This window comes from Choloepus didactylus, chromosome 16, assembly GCF_015220235.1.
Source record: "Choloepus didactylus isolate mChoDid1 chromosome 16, mChoDid1.pri, whole genome shotgun sequence".
In the NCBI taxonomy this organism is placed as follows: domain Eukaryota; kingdom Metazoa; phylum Chordata; class Mammalia; order Pilosa; family Megalonychidae; genus Choloepus; species Choloepus didactylus.
In genome coordinates this window covers 43,568,177-43,583,742 of record NC_051322.1, presented here as the reverse complement: position 1 = coordinate 43,583,742, position 15,566 = coordinate 43,568,177, and the positions used below count along the sequence as shown (strand labels likewise).

Sequence of the window (15,566 nt, the reverse complement as noted above, 5' to 3'; positions counted from 1 at the left end):
ATCAAAAGGGGAAAGAGAAATTCAGTGGCTGAGAGATCTCAGATAGAGTTGAGAGGCTATTCTGGAGTTATTATGTATTATATGCATATTCTTATGCATTATTTAGATAGAAGGAGATACCTGAAGCTTTTGAACTGCAATCCAGTATCCTTGATTCTTGAAGATGATCGTAGAACTATATAGCTTATATGGTGTTACTGTGTGGTTGTGAAAACGTTGTGGCTCAAACTCCCTTTATCCAGAGTATGGAAAAATGAGTAGAAAAAAGGGGGACAAAAAGTAAATGAAAAATGGGGAGTGGGGGGAAGGAGTATGAGATGTTTTGGGTGTCCTTTTTTACTTTTTATTTTTATTCTTATTTTTTGGAGTAATGAAAATGTTCAAAAAATTGTGATCAATGCACAACTTTGTGATTATACTGTGAACAATTGATTGTACATTTTGGATGATTGTATGTATGTGAATATATCTCAATAAAATTGCATTAAAAAAAAGACTTAGAAGGTTGTAAGAGGGTTCTCTGATGATGGGGCACCATCCAGGCTAGTACTGCTATCCCTGAGGAGACATGATAAAGGCTGGTTGTGAGAGAGCTGGAAAAATTGCCAACTGCAAACAACTGTTCTTGCCAGAGGTGAACTCTGAGAGGGGTGACACTGACAGGAACAGGACATAAATAGGAAAGAATGTGTGAATGTGTCCCTTTTCCCCATAACCACCTGCTGATCTCCCTCTACTATTTTTTTTTTAAATGTAATTTTATTGAGATATAATCACATAACATACAATCATTTAAAGTGTACAATCAGTTGCTCACACTATTGGCATATAGTTGTGCTTTCATCACCACAATCAAAGTGAACACATTCATTACTCCAAAAAATAAAATTAAAATTAAAATAAAAAAGAACATCCAAAACATCTCATTCCTCTCCTCTCTGCACTGTTCATTTACTTTTTTTTTTTTTTTAATCTTCATTTTATTGAGATATATTCACATACCACGCAGTCATACAAAACAAATCGTACTTTCGATTGTTTACAGTACCATTACATAGTGGTACATTCATCACCCAACTCAATCCCTGACACCTTCATTAGCACACACACAAAAATAACAAGAATAATAATTAGAGTGAAAAAGAGCAATTGAAGTAAAAAAGAACACTGAGTACCTTTGTCTGTTTGTTTCCTTCCCCTATTTTTCTACTCATCCATCCATAAACTAGACAAAGTGGAGTGTGGTCCTTATGGCTTTCCCAATCCCATTGTCACCCCTCATAAGCTACATTTTTATACAACTGTCTTCGAGATTCATGGGTTCTGGGTTGTAGTTTGATAGTTTCAGGTATCCACCACCAGCTACCCCAATTCTTTAGAACCTAAAAAGGGTTGTCTAAAGTGTGCATAAGAGTGCCCACCAGAGTGACCTCTCGGCTCCTTTTGGAATCTCTCTGCCACTGAAGCTTATTCATTTCCTTTCACATCCCCCTTTTGGTCAAGAAGATGTTCTCCGTCCCACGATGCCAGGTCTACATTCCTCCCCGGGAGTCATATTCCACGTTGCCAGGGAGATTCACTCCCCTGGGTGTCTGATCCCACGTAGGGGGAAGGGCAGTGATTTCACCTTTCAAGTTGGCTTAGCTAGAGAGACAGGGCCACATCTGAGCAACAAAGAGGCATTTGGGAGGAGGCTCTTAGGCACAACCATAGGGAGGCCTAGCCTCTCCTTTGCAGCAACCGTCTTCCCAAGGGTAAAACCTGTGGTAGAGGGCTCAACCCATCAAACCACCAGTCCCCTATGTCTGTGGTCATGTTAGCAACCATGGAGGTGGGGTAGGCGAATACCCCTGCATTCTCCACAGACTCCTCAAGGGGGCACTACATCTTTTTTTTTTTTCTTTGTTTTTCTTTTTCTTTTTTTTTTTTTTAACTTTCCCTTCTTTTTTAAATCAACTGTATGAAAAAAAAGTTAAAAAGAAAACAAACATACAATAAAAGAACATTTCAAAGAGACCATAACAAGGGACTAAGAAAAAGACAACTAACCTAAGATAACTGCTTAACTTCCAACATGTTCCTACTTTACCCCAAGAAAGTTACATAATATAGCAACATTTCTGTGAACTTGTTCCTACTACATCCATCAGAAATCAACAGACCACAGTGACTCCTGGGCATCCCCAGAACGTTAAATAGCTTATCTGTTCTTCCTGGATTATTGTTCCCCCTTCCTTAATTGCTCTCTATTGCTAGTTCCCCTACATTCTACATTATAAACCATTTGTTTTACATTTTTCAAAGTTCACATTAGTGGTAGCATATAATATTTCTCTTTTTGTGCCTGGCTTATATCGCTCAGCATTTTGTCTTCAAGGTTCATCCATGTTGTCATATGTTTCACCAGATCGTTCCTTCTTACTGCCATGTAGTATTCCATCGTGTGTATATACCACATTTTATTTATCCACTCATCTGTTGAAGGACATTTGGGTTGTTTCCATCTCTTGGCAATTGTGAATAATGCTGCTATGAACATTGGCGTGCAGATATCTGTTCGTTTCACTGCTTTCCGATCTTCCGGGTATATACCGAGAAGTGCAATCGCTGGATCGAATGGTAGCTCTATATCTAGTTTTCTAAGGAACTGCCAGACTGACTTCCAGAGTGGCTGAACCATTATACAGTCCCACCAACAATGAATAAGAGTTCCAATTTCTCCACATCCCCTCCAGCATTTGTAGTTTCCTGTTTGTTTAATGGCAGCCATTCTAATCGGTGTTAGATGGTATCTCATTGTGGTCTTAATTTGCATCTCTCTAATAGCTAGTGAAGCTGAACATTTTTTCATGTGTTTCTTGGCCATTTGTATTTCCTCTTCAGAGAACTGTCTTTTCATATCTTTTGCCCATTTTATAATTGGGCCGACTGTACTATTGTCATTGAGTTGTAGGATTTCTTTATATATGCAAGATATCAGTCTTTTGTCAGATACATGGTTTCCAAAAATTCTTTCCCATTGAGTTGGCTGCCTCTTTACCTTTTTGAGAAATTCATTTGAGGTGCAGAAACTTCTAAGCTTGAGGAGTTCCCATTTATCTATTTTCTCTTTTGTTGCTTGTGCTTTGGGTGTAAAGTCTAGGAAGTGGCCGCCTAATACAAGGTCTTGAAGATGTTTTCCTACATTATCTTCTAGGAGTTTTATGGTACTTTCTTTTAGATTGAGATCTTTGGTCCATTTTGAGTTAATTTTTGTGTAGGCTGTGAGGTAGGGGTCCTCTTTCATTCTTTTGGATATGGATATCCAACTCTCCCAGCCCCATTTGTTGAAAAGACCATTATGGCTCAGTTCAGTGACTTTGGGGGCCTTATCAAAGATCAGTCAGCCATAGATCTGAGGGTCTATCTCTGAATTCTCAATTCGATTCCATTGATCTATATGTCTATCTTTGTGCCAGTACCATGCTGTTTTGGCAACTGTGGCTTTATAATAAGCTTCAAAGTCAGGGAGTGTAAGTCCTCCCACTTCGTTTTTCTTTTTTAGAGTGTCTTTAGCAATTCGAGGCATCTTCCCTTTCCAAATAAATTTGATAACTAGCTTTTCCAAGTCTGCAAAGTAGGTTGTTGGAATTTTGATTGGGATTGCATTGAATCTGTAGATGAGTTTGGGTAGAATTGACATCTTAATGACATTTAGTCTTCCTATCCATGAGCATGGAATATTTTTCCATCTTTTAAGGTCCCCTTCTATTTCTTTTAGTAGAGTTATGTAGTTTTCTTTGTATAGGTCTTTTACATCTTTGGTTAAGTTTATTCCTAGGTACTTGATTTTTTTAGTTGCTATTGAAAATGGTATCTTTTTCTTGAGTGTCTCTTCAGTTTGTTCATTTCTAGCATATAGAAACATTACTGACTTATGTGCATTAACCTTGTATCCCGCTACTTTGCTAAATTTGTTTATTAGCTCTAGTAGCTGTATCGTCGATTTCTCAGGGTTTTCTAGATATAAGATCATATCATCTGCAAACAATGACAGTTTTACTTCTTCTTTTCCAGTATGGATGCCTTTTATTTCTTTGTCTTGCCGGATTGCCCTGGCTAGCACTTCCAGCACAATGTTGAATAACAGTGGTGACAGCGGGCATCCTTGTCTTGTTCCTGATCTTAGAGGGAAGGCTTTCAGTCTCTCACCATTGAGTACTATGCTGGCTGTGGGTTTTTCATATATGCTCTTTATCATGTTGAGGAAGTTTCCTTCAATTCCTACCTTTTGAAGTGTTTTTATCAAAAAGGGATGTTGGATTTTGTCAAATGCTTTTTCAGCATCTATTGAGATGATCAGTTGATTTTTCCCTTTTGAGTTTTTAATGTGTTGTAATACATTGATTGATTTTCTTATGTTGAACCATCCTTGCATGCCTGGAATGAACCCCACTTGGTCATGGTGTATGATTTTTTTAATGTGTCTTTGGATTCGATTTGCAAGTATTTTGTTGAGGATTTTTGCATCTATATTCATTAGGGAGATTGGCCGGTAGTTTTCCTTTTTTGTAGCATCTTTGCCTGGTTTTGGTATTAGATTGATGTTAGCTTCATAAAATGAGTTAGGTAGTGTTCCATTTTCTTCAATGTTTTGAAAGAGTTTGAATAAGATTGGTGTCAGTTCTTTCTGGAAAGTTTGGTAGAATTCCCCTGTGAAGCCATCTGGCCCTGGGCATTTATTTATGGGAAGATTTTTGATGACTGATTGGATCTCTTTGCTTGTGATGGGTTGGTTGAGGTCTTCTATTTCTTCTCTGGTCAGTCTAGGTTGTTCATATGTTTCCAGGAAATTGTCCATTTCCTCTACATTATCCAGTATGTTGCCATACGGTTGTTCATAGTATCCTCTTATAATTTTTTTAATTTCTTCAGGATCTGCAGTTATGTCACCTTTTTCATTCATTATTTTGTTTATATGGGTCTTCTCTCTTTTTGATTTTGTCAGTCTAGCTAGGGGCTTGTCAATCTTGTTGATCTTCTCAAAGAACCAACTTTTGGTGATATTTGTCCTCTCTATTGTTTTTTTGTTCTCTATGTCATTTATTTCTGCTTTAATCCTTGTTATTTCTTTTCTTCTACTTGGTTTAGGATTGGTTTGCTGTTCATTTTCTAGCTTCTTCAGTTGATCCATTAGTTCTTTGATTTTGGCTCTTTCTTCCTTTTTAATATATGCGTTCAGTGCTATAAATTTCCCCCTTAGCACTGCTTTTGCTGCATCCCATAGGTTTTGGTATGTTGTGTTCTCATTTTCATTCGCCTCTATATATTTAGCAATTTCTTTTGCTATTTCTTCTTTAACCCACTGATTGTTTAGGAGTGTGTTGTTTAACCTCCAGGTATTTGTGAATTTTCTAAGTCTCTGATGGTTATTGACTTCTAATTGTATTCCATAGTGGTCAGAGAATGTGCTTTGAATAATTTCAATCTTTTTAAATTTATTGAGGCTTGTTTTATGTCCCAGCATATGATCTATTCTGGAGAAAGTTCCATGAGCACTAGAGAAGTATGTGTATCCTGGTGATTTGGGATGTAATGTCCTGTATATGTCTGTTAAATCTAATTCATTTATCAGATTGTTTAGGTTTTCAATTTCCTTATTGGTCTTCTGTCTGGTTGATCTATCTATAGGAGAGAGTGATGTGTTGAAGTCTCCCACAATTATTGTGGAAACATCAATTGCTTCCTTTAGTTTTGCCAGTGTTTCTCTCATGTATTTTGTGGCACCTTGATTGGGTGCATAGACATTTACGATTGTTATTTCTTGTTGCTGAATTGCCCCTTTTATTAGTATGTAGTGGCCTTCTTTGTCTCTCAAAACATCCCTGCATTTGAAGTCTATTTTATCTGAGATTAATATTGCTACACCTGCTTTCTTTTGGCTGTAGCTTGCATGAAATATTTTTTTCCATCCTTTTACTTTCAGTTTCTTTGTGTCCCTGTGTCTAAGATGAGTCTCTTGTATGCAACATATTGATGGTTCATTTTTTTTGATCCATTCTGCGAATCTATATCTTTTAACTGGGGAGTTTAATCCATTTACATTCAACGTTATAACCGTGAAGGCATTTCTTGAATCAGCCATCTTATCCTTTGGTTTATGTTTGTCATATTTTTCCCCTCTGTCTATTAATATCCTTTATTGTACCCATATCGAATCTCTTTAGTACTGAACCTTTCTCCAAGTCTCTCTGTCCTGTCTTTGTTTCTCTGTCTGTAGGGCTCCCTTTAGTATCTCCAGTAGGCCAGGTCTCTTGTTAGCAAATTCTCTCAGCATTTGTTTGTCTGTGAAAAATTTAAGCTCTCCCTCAAATTTGAAGGAGAGCTTTGCTGGATAAAGTATTCTTGGCTGGAAATTTTTCTTACTCAGAATTTTAAATATATCGTGCCACTGCCTTCTCGCCTCCATGGTGGCTGCTGAGTAGTCACTACTTAGTCTTATGCTGTTTCCTTTGTATGTGGTGAATTGCTTTTCTCTTGCTGCTTTCAGAACTTGCTCCTTCTCTTCTGTGTTTGACAGTGTGATCAGTATATGTCTCGGAGTGGGTTTATTTGGATTTATTCTATTTGGGGTTCGCTGAGCATTTATGATTTGTGTATTTATGTTGTTTAGAAGATTTGGGAAGTTTTCCCCAACAATTTCTTTGAATACTCTTCCTAGACCTTTACCCTTTTCTTCCCCTTCTGGGACACCAATGAGTCTTATATTTGGACGTTTCATATTATCTAGAATATCCCTGAGGTCCATTTCCATTTTTTCAATTTTTTCCCCATTCTTTCTTTTATGCTTTCATTTTCCATTCTGTCATCTTCGAGGTCACTGATTCGTTGTTCATCTTCCTCTAGTCTTGTACTATGAGTGTCCAGAATCTTTTTAATTTGGTCAACAGTTTCTTTAATTTCCATAAGATCATCCATTTTTTTATTTAGTCTTGCAATGTCTTCTTTATGCTCTTCTAGGGTCTTCTTGATTTCCTTTGTCTCCCGTACTATGGTCTCATTGTTCATCTTTAGTTCTTTGAGTAGCTGCTCTAGGTGCTGTGTCTCTTCTGATCTTTTGATTTGGGTGCTTGGGCTTGGGTTATCCATATCATCTGGTTTTTTCATATGCTGTATAATTTTCTGTTGTTTTTGGCCTCGTGGCATTTGCTGAACTTGATAGGGTTCTTTTAGGATTTGTAGACCAATTGAAGTCCTTATCTCTAATTTATCAGATCTACAGCTTCGTGGAGTACACTTTCTCTAACGAACCAGCAGGTGGCGTCCACAAGCCACCTGTTCTCCACAAGCCAGTTCTCCCCTGCTTAGCCTTTTTGGTGAGTGGGGGAGTGAGTCTTGTGGGGTCCAATTGGTGTACCAAGCTTGCGTGTGTAGTTGGTGTTGCCTGCCCTGTGTATGGGGCGTGTTTCTGGGCAGTCAGGGAGCGGGGGGTGGCTCTAACAATCAAATCTCCCTGGTGATCCTAGAGTTTTAAAGCTGCTGCAATAGTCTAATCCTTCAGTTCAGTCCTGCCACAGTTTGTCTCTGCCACTGACCCACAAGTCCTTGGTATTGGCGTATGGCTCCTGAGACTTGCAAGTGGGCCCCTCTTCCAGGCCGTGCACCCCGGGTCCTCTGTTGAGGGATGACTGTGCTATGTCACAGGTGAGTGCCGTCCCCCCAGGGCAGTTCTGGGCTGCTAGGCTGTGTAGGGAGGCTCCCAGTCTGCTGAAATGATGGCTGAATGGGGCTTTGTTAATTCACACTGCTCTACCTTCCCAACTCTGGGACAATCAGCTGAGGTTGCAGGGAAGGCTAATGTCCACGCCCAGTTTTGTGGTGTGTGCCTGTTATTTGAAGCACTTCCGTCACACTGGGTTGTCTGGGGCAGTTCTGGGCTATGGGGCTGGCGATGGGCAGGAGTGTTTCCTGTCCACCAGGATGATGGCTGTGAGCAGACACCCCCCTTTTCTTGGGAAGTTGTGGTGTTTAGTGAATTTTCTCAGCCACTGGATTATTGCGTTTTGTCTCAGAGCTCTCCTAGTTCTGCTCTTGACTTGACCTGCCCAAATTGCAGGTCTTTGAAGCTTTCTGTATTGGGCTTCTTAGAGTAATTGTTTTAGAAAAAGAAAAAAGGATTAAAAAAAAAAAAAAAAAAAAGGGCCCTCCTCGGTGATCAAATAGGTTATTGAAATGCTAAGAGACAAAGCAACCAGGGCCATTAAGGAAAGGTCCACAGGGCAGAGAGATCAGCTTTTCTTCGGGATTTGCATATGCGCCTCAGGGCCTGAGCTCAGGCCTGAGCTCTGCCCTTCCCCCTTCTATGTTCACCAGAACTCCAAAAATCCTCCCCTTTTATTTTGGAGTTTTTCGTGTTGTTTTTTTTCTATGCCTGTCTCCTCTGTGCTGGGCTGGCTGCTCTCAGATTCTCTGGTGTCTGGTCTCCGTCTATCTATGGTTGGAGTTCCGATCAGCAGAATGAGTTTCCGATAAGGGCTGCCACTGCAGTTCTCCCTTCTCCTTCCCGGAGCTGACAGCCCCTCCTGCCACGGGACTGAGCCTGGCAGGGAGGGGCGCGAGTCCCCTGGCCGCAAAAACTTACAGATTTCGCTGATCTCAGCAGTTCCACGTTTTCATGAGTGTTGTATGAAGTATGCCCAAAGTCAGATTGCTCTGTGGTGTCCAGTCCACGCAGTTCCTGGCTTTCTACCTACTTTCCTGGAGGAGTAACTAAAACATACAGCTCACCAGTCTGCCATCTTGCCCCGCCTCTCTTGCTGGCATCTTAAACTGATCATATCTAAAGCTAAATTAATTTTCTTCTCTTACCAGCTGCCCTTTCCTGCTTCCTTTTTCCCTCCTGTTGTTCCCACTTTTGGTAATAAAATATTTCCAGGATTATTCTTGGATATATGAAGTAATTAGGCTAACCTATTTTGGTGGTTTCACAAATGCCAGAGTTCATAGTTCCTTCCTTTTACATGTTACCTTCAGTTACCTTGTTTCTCCTTGAGTTTCATGTCTCTAAAGAACCCTCTTAATTATATTAAAATATGGGAGAGAACTTTTGGTAGTATAAATGATAGAACAGTGGTTAAGAGCACAGACTCTGGAATCTGTGTTTGAGTGCTGATTATGCCACTTAACTACTACAATCCTGAGCAATATATGTATCCTCACTGTAAAATAGGAATCATATGTATCTAATAACATTGTTATGAAAATGAAATGGACTAATATATCTCAAGTAGTTAGAACATTCCTGGCATGCAGTGAGCACAAGAGTATGTATTAGCTATTATTATTATTACCTGTTGGTCTAGTACCCTTTGGAATAATCTTCAGGATATTTTGAATATTTAAATATTTCTGATGGCAGCCTTAAGTAGCCTAGGACTAGGGTATAGGAAAGTTTCTTAAAATTGGGTCTCAGTATCTTCCATTAGACATTTGTTCCTGTGACATTCACCAAGGGGAAGTTTGCCTAATATACCCCAATATTTAATTAGGGACATCTTCTGCTTTTGAGTTTTTCCTTTGTGCTGTTCTTTGTAAATTTTATGATGTCTTCTGGTGGACTTTCTGTTCCTTAGCCTGCTTTGAGTTCGCAGTGGGTTTAAATGAAACAGATAGTGTTACACTAGATAAAAGATATCTAAGAAATTTCAACTCCCATGCTTACTTAAAGAGAAGTCTCTAAAAGACCTAAAAATTGTTTTTAGCAAAATCTAACCGAAAGTTTTTTTGTTTGTTTTAGAATTTCTGCAGGGAAGGAATAAAGAGTGCATCATTGAAGGATTTATGTCTTGAAGACAAAAGACGCATTGCAAATTTAATTAAAGAACTGGCCAGGTGAGATGAAACTTTATGTGAAATGCATTGTTATATATGAGAAACAACCATTTTTGAAAATAGGAAATTAGAAGTATACTTTGATGTCACTGATATTATAGGAGCAAGACTTTTCTTAGAATAAAGATATTCTCTGGTGCCAATAAATAAAAAGAAAGAAAGAAAAAGAGAAGAAACAAACAGCAGAAGCAAACCACTTTCCAACTAACATTTTCTTGTTTATTTAGATTTCTAATTTTTTTTTGGTGCAAATCTTTGCAGTACTCATCACTCAAGACAGAAAATTTTGAAACTTAGGTCTACTGTTGAAGTAGGTTGATATTGTTATAATCATGGGCATAGAAGTTGAACAGAAAAGGACATATTTTGTATTCTATGACAAGAATATGTTGTCATTTTCTAGTTCCCTATCCTTTCGAAGAAGAGATTTTGAAGTTTGGGAATTACACTTCATAGCTGTTTGGAAGTACCACTCCCGTTTGTTAGTGATGTGTATGAGACACATCTACTTTGTAGATAGAATTTCTTTGTCAGTATTTACTTATGTAGTTAAATTTACTGGTGTTCTTCATTTATTCTTATGGCTTTGAGTTGCTAGTGTCCTTTCATTTCAGCCTAAAGGATTGACTCCCTTTAGCATTTCTGTTGAGACAGGTCTACTATTGAACTCCCTCAGCTTTTGTTAATCTAGGTATGTCTTAATTTCTCCTTCATTTAAAAAATATTCAGGCGAAATTCATATTACATAAAATTAACCATTTAAAAACTGAACAATTTAGTGACATTTAGTATGTTCACAATGTTAGGCAGCTATCGTCTCTATTGAGTTTGACAACATTTATCTCACTCCAAAGTAAAACTCTGTACCATTAAGCAGTTAGTTCCCATACTCCCCTACCACCAGCCACTGGCAACCACCGGTTTTATTTCTGTTTCTATTGATTTACCTATTCCAGATATTTCAAAGGAATGGAATCATATAATATGTGACCTTTTGTGTCTGGCTTCTTTCACTTAGCACAGTGTTTTTGAGGTTCATCACTTTACAACATGTATTAATACTTCATTTGGTTTTATGGCTGAATAATGTTCCATTGTATGTATATACCACAATTTGTTTATCCATTCATCTGTTGAAGGATATTTTGATTGCTATTATCATTTGGCTATTGTGAATAGTCCTGCTATGAATATTTGGATATAAGTTTTAATTTGAACACCTGTTTTCAGTTCTTTTGGATGTGTACTTTGGAGTAGATTTGCTAGAGCATATGGTAATTCTACATATAACTTTTTGAAAAACAGCCAAACTATTTGCACAGTGGCTGCTCCATTTTATGTTTCTACTAGCTATGTGTGAGGGTTCCAATTTGTCCATATCTCAACAAACTTGTAACTTTCCTTTTTTTAATTATAGTCATCCTAGTGTTTGTGAAGTGGTGTCTTATTGTGGTTTTTATTTGCTTTTCTCTAATGACTAAGGAAGCTGAGCATCTTTTCATGTGTTTCTTGGTAATTTTTGTATCTCCTTTGGAGAAATATCTATTCCGGTCCTTTGCCAATTTTTTTGATTGGGTTGTTTTTGAGTTATATCAGTTCTTTATATGTTCCTAGGACACTTTTCAGATATATGATTTCCAAATATTTTCTCCCATTCTGTAGGTTGTCTTTTTACTTTCTTGATAATGTCCTTTGAGGCACAAATTTTTTTAATTTTGATAAAGTAATTATTTTTTCTTTTGTTGCTTGTGCTTTTGGAGTCGTATCTAAGAAATCTATTGCAAATTACAAAATTAACCCCAATGTTTCTCATAAGAATTTTATCATTTTAGCTCTTATATTTAAGTAATTGATCATTTTGAGCTAATTTTGAATGTGATGTGAGGTAGAGGCCCAACTTTATTTTATTGCAAATAGGTATCCAATTGTTCCAGCTTTCCCTTAATTTTGAAGGATAATTTTGCTGGATATAGAATTCTTGTTGACAGTTTTTTCTTTCAGCACTTTAAATATATCATCCCTCTGGCTTTTAGTCTTCATGATTTCTGAAATCAGCTGTTAATCTTATTGAGGATCCATTGTACACAACAAGTTGCTTCTCTTTCTACTTCCAAGGTTCTTTGCTATTCTGTAGGTTGATCATGTTGTCTTATTGTGGATCTCTTTGAGTTTTTTTTAATTGGAGATCATTTAACTTTTTGAATGTATAGATTCATGTCTTTCATCAAATTTAGTAAGTTTTTGTCCATTATTTTTCAATATTCTTTTGCCCCTTTCTTTCCTCTACTTTTAAGACTCCAGTAATGTGTATTTTGATACACTTGATGATGTCCCACGGGTCTCTTGGACTGTGTTCATTTTTTTTTCTGCTCCTCAAACGGGATAATTTCAATTATCTTATCTTCAAGTTTGCTTTCTTCTACCTGCTCAAATCTTCTGTTGAACTCCTGTAGTCAATTTTCTTTTCATCTATTGTATTTTCCATCTCTTTATTTTTATAATTTCCATCACTTTATTGGTATGCTTTATTTGTTGAAACATTGTTCTCCTGGTTTTCTTTATTTCTTTGCCCGTGGTTTCCTTTAGTGCTTTGTGAATATTTAGGACAGTTTGGTTTAAAGTGTTTTTGTATTAAGTCCAGTATCTGGGCTTCTTCAGTGTTGTTTTCTGTGAATTTCTTTTTTATCCCCTGTGAATGGAGCCATACCTACCTGTTTATTTTATATGCCATGTTTTTTGTTTGTTTGTTTTTTATTAAATTCAGTTTTATTGAGATATATTCATATACCATACAGTCATCTATGGTGTACAATCAACTGTTCACAGTACCATCATATAGTTATGCCTTCATTACCCCTATCTATTTTTGAACATTTTCCTTGTACCAGAAAGAATCTGAATAAAAGTAAAAAGAACATCCATCTCATCCTCCCCATCCCACCCTATTTTTCATTTAGTTTTTGTCCCCATTTTCTACTCATCCATCCATACACTGAATAAAGTTAGTACGATCCACAAGGTTTTCATAATCACACTGTCACCCCTTGTAATCTACATTGTTATACAGTCATCTTCAAGAGTCAAGGCTACTGGATTGGAGTTTGATAGTTTCAAGTATTTACTTCTAGCCATTCCAATACATTAAAACCTAAAAAGTATTATCTATATAGTGTGTAAGAATGTCCACCAGAGTGGCCTCTCGACTCCATTTGAAATGTCTCAGCCACTGAAACTTTATTTTGTTTCATTTCGCATCCCCCTTTTGGTCAAGAAGAAGATGTTCTCACTCCCACGATGCCAGGTCCAGATTCATCCCTGGAAGTTATATCCCGCATTGCCAGGGAGATTTACACCCTTGGGAGTCAGGTCCCATGTAGCAGGGAGGGCAGTGAGATCGCCTGCCACGGTGGCTTAGTTTGACAGAGAGGGCCACATCTGAGTAACAAAGAGGCACTCAGGAGGAGACTCTTAGGGACAATTATAAGCAGGTTTAGCCTCTCCTTTGCAGTAACAAGCTTCATAGGGGCAAGCCCCAAGACAGAGGGCTCGGTATACCAAGCCGTCAGTCCTCAATGTGAGAACATCAGCAACAATCCAGGTGAGGAAGTCCAACACTTCCACATTTTCCCCCAGCTCCTCAGGGGGGCCTTGCATGTATATTTTTATTCTTCGCCCAAGTTAGTTTGGGATGTGTTGCTATTTCACTCTGACCCATACAAACCTACCATATCTCAATTCCTATTCAAAGTTCCTTGTAATTGTGGTGTTTGAACAAACTGACTGTAGAAGTTATATTGTTTAGAAAATATAGATCCTGCACCAAATAAACATCTTTTCCTTTGGTCTCACATGGAAGTTGAAGTTTTAACATACAGTATAGAGGAACTTTTTTATTAAGACAGATGTAATTGTTTTATGGAGAAAAATACAAATTTTGCAGGGATGTTTAAGGTAAAACATAAGGCTTTAAAGAAATTCAACAGTTTCAGCATCATTTTCAGCTTCACCACCCAACTCTTGAGGGTATGAATTCTCTTTTCTTGTTAGATAAGAATGTATATCATGGAAGTTTTTGAGAAATACTTGGAGGCATTAAATAAATGATGACAATGATGCTTTCTTTCTTACTTTATGGAAAGGCTGTTGTACTTTTTCTAAATAATTAACAAACCAACATAGTATTCTACAGAGGAATGCCCATCATGTCCAGAGTTTTAACCTTTTTATCCTATTGGATAAATATTTTCTTTTTCTGTGTTTAGATCCTTATTTTGTTAACTAACTTGCTGCTATACTCTGAGATAAAGGATTATGTCTTTTCATATTACTTTGTGATCTGAGAATGCTTAGATGATCTAAAAAATGTAGATCATGATATCAGATTTTTTTTATATATGTATATCCTCATGGGAATATTATTGGACATGAATTAAATAAGACAGATTTCAGAATGGGTATCAAATCTCAAGGTTGCCTTATTGGCATATTCTCAATATTTAAATACTGTATTAATTTACTTGCTGCTAATAACTGTGTTAATAGCCCACAAAGAAGACATGTATATCTGTAGATAGGCCTGTAGAAGAAGCCTTGCCTTTTGTGCTTAATGCAGCTTGTTAATTTTATATTCTTCCAAAAGTGTAGTGTATTCATAGCAACATAACAAAAGAATTTTTAAAAAATTAAAGCCTGGATTAATAGTGTGGCAAAAGATTTTTCAAATCCACTCCGGAAACTGTTTAGAAAAATGTGGTTTTTATCTGGATAGAGCCCTTTCAGTTTTAGGAAAAAGCTTGTGATATACTCTGGTATTATGGAATACACCTAATGTACTTGTAAAAGCAATTTTGCCTCCCTGATCCCTAAAGGTTTCCATGGATTTCCTTCATGTCCAACAAAGGGAGTTTGTAAATGTTGGGATATCCTTTGTGTTCTGACCTGGCCAGGCTCCAGAGATAATCTGTGCTTTTAGTTTAGTATTAAAGCAAAAATGGGATGCTACTTTTTATTAGTTTTTTATGACCGTTTTAGTTTGCTAATGCTGCTGGAATGTAAAACACCAGAAATGGATCGGCTTTTACAAAAGGGGGCTTATTTGGTTACACAGTTACAGTCTTAAGGCCATAAAGTGTCCATCAACAAAGGGTACCTTTACTGGAGAAAGGCCATTGGCATCCAGAAAACCTCTGTTAGCTGGGAAGGCATGTGGCTAGTGTTTGCTTGCTCCTAGGTTGCGTTGCAAAATGGCGTTCTCCAGAATGTCTGCATCAGCTCCAGCTCGCTATGAGCTCCTTCTGTCTGAGTTTATATAGTGCTCCAGTAAACTAAACAAGGCCCATGCTGAATGGGCGGGGCCACGCCTCCATGGAAATTATCTAATCAGAGTTATCACCTACAATTGGGTGGGTCACATCAACACTGAACCAATAGGTTCCAACCCAGTCCACACTAATATGTCTGCCCCCACAAGAATGCATTAAAGAATATGGCTTTTTCTGGGGGACATAAATATACAAAATGGCACAATGACTCTGGAACATTGCTTGGTGAAGAAATAAATCTTTGAGACAGTCTCATATTTATATGATCTTTATGAACGGGATTGAAACTATAGTGAGGCATTTTTTTAGGTTCCTTTTGGATACGCCATAACTGAATAAAGTTACCGTGATTGTTTTTTGCCTGTAGTAGGCATT

At 37.5% G+C, this 15,566-nt stretch overlaps 1 protein-coding gene across 1 annotated transcript in view; it reads left to right on the top strand.

Annotated features, from left to right (window-relative positions):
- KIAA1328 (KIAA1328 ortholog) overlaps nt 1-15,566 on the top strand; it is a 355,769-nt gene that overhangs the window by 24,404 nt on the left and 315,799 nt on the right. Inside the window, exon 4 of the mRNA XM_037806404.1 lies at nt 9,776-9,870. Coding sequence (XP_037662332.1) covers nt 9,776-9,870 — 95 coding nt within the window. The remainder of the gene's footprint in view (nt 1-9,775; nt 9,871-15,566) is intronic.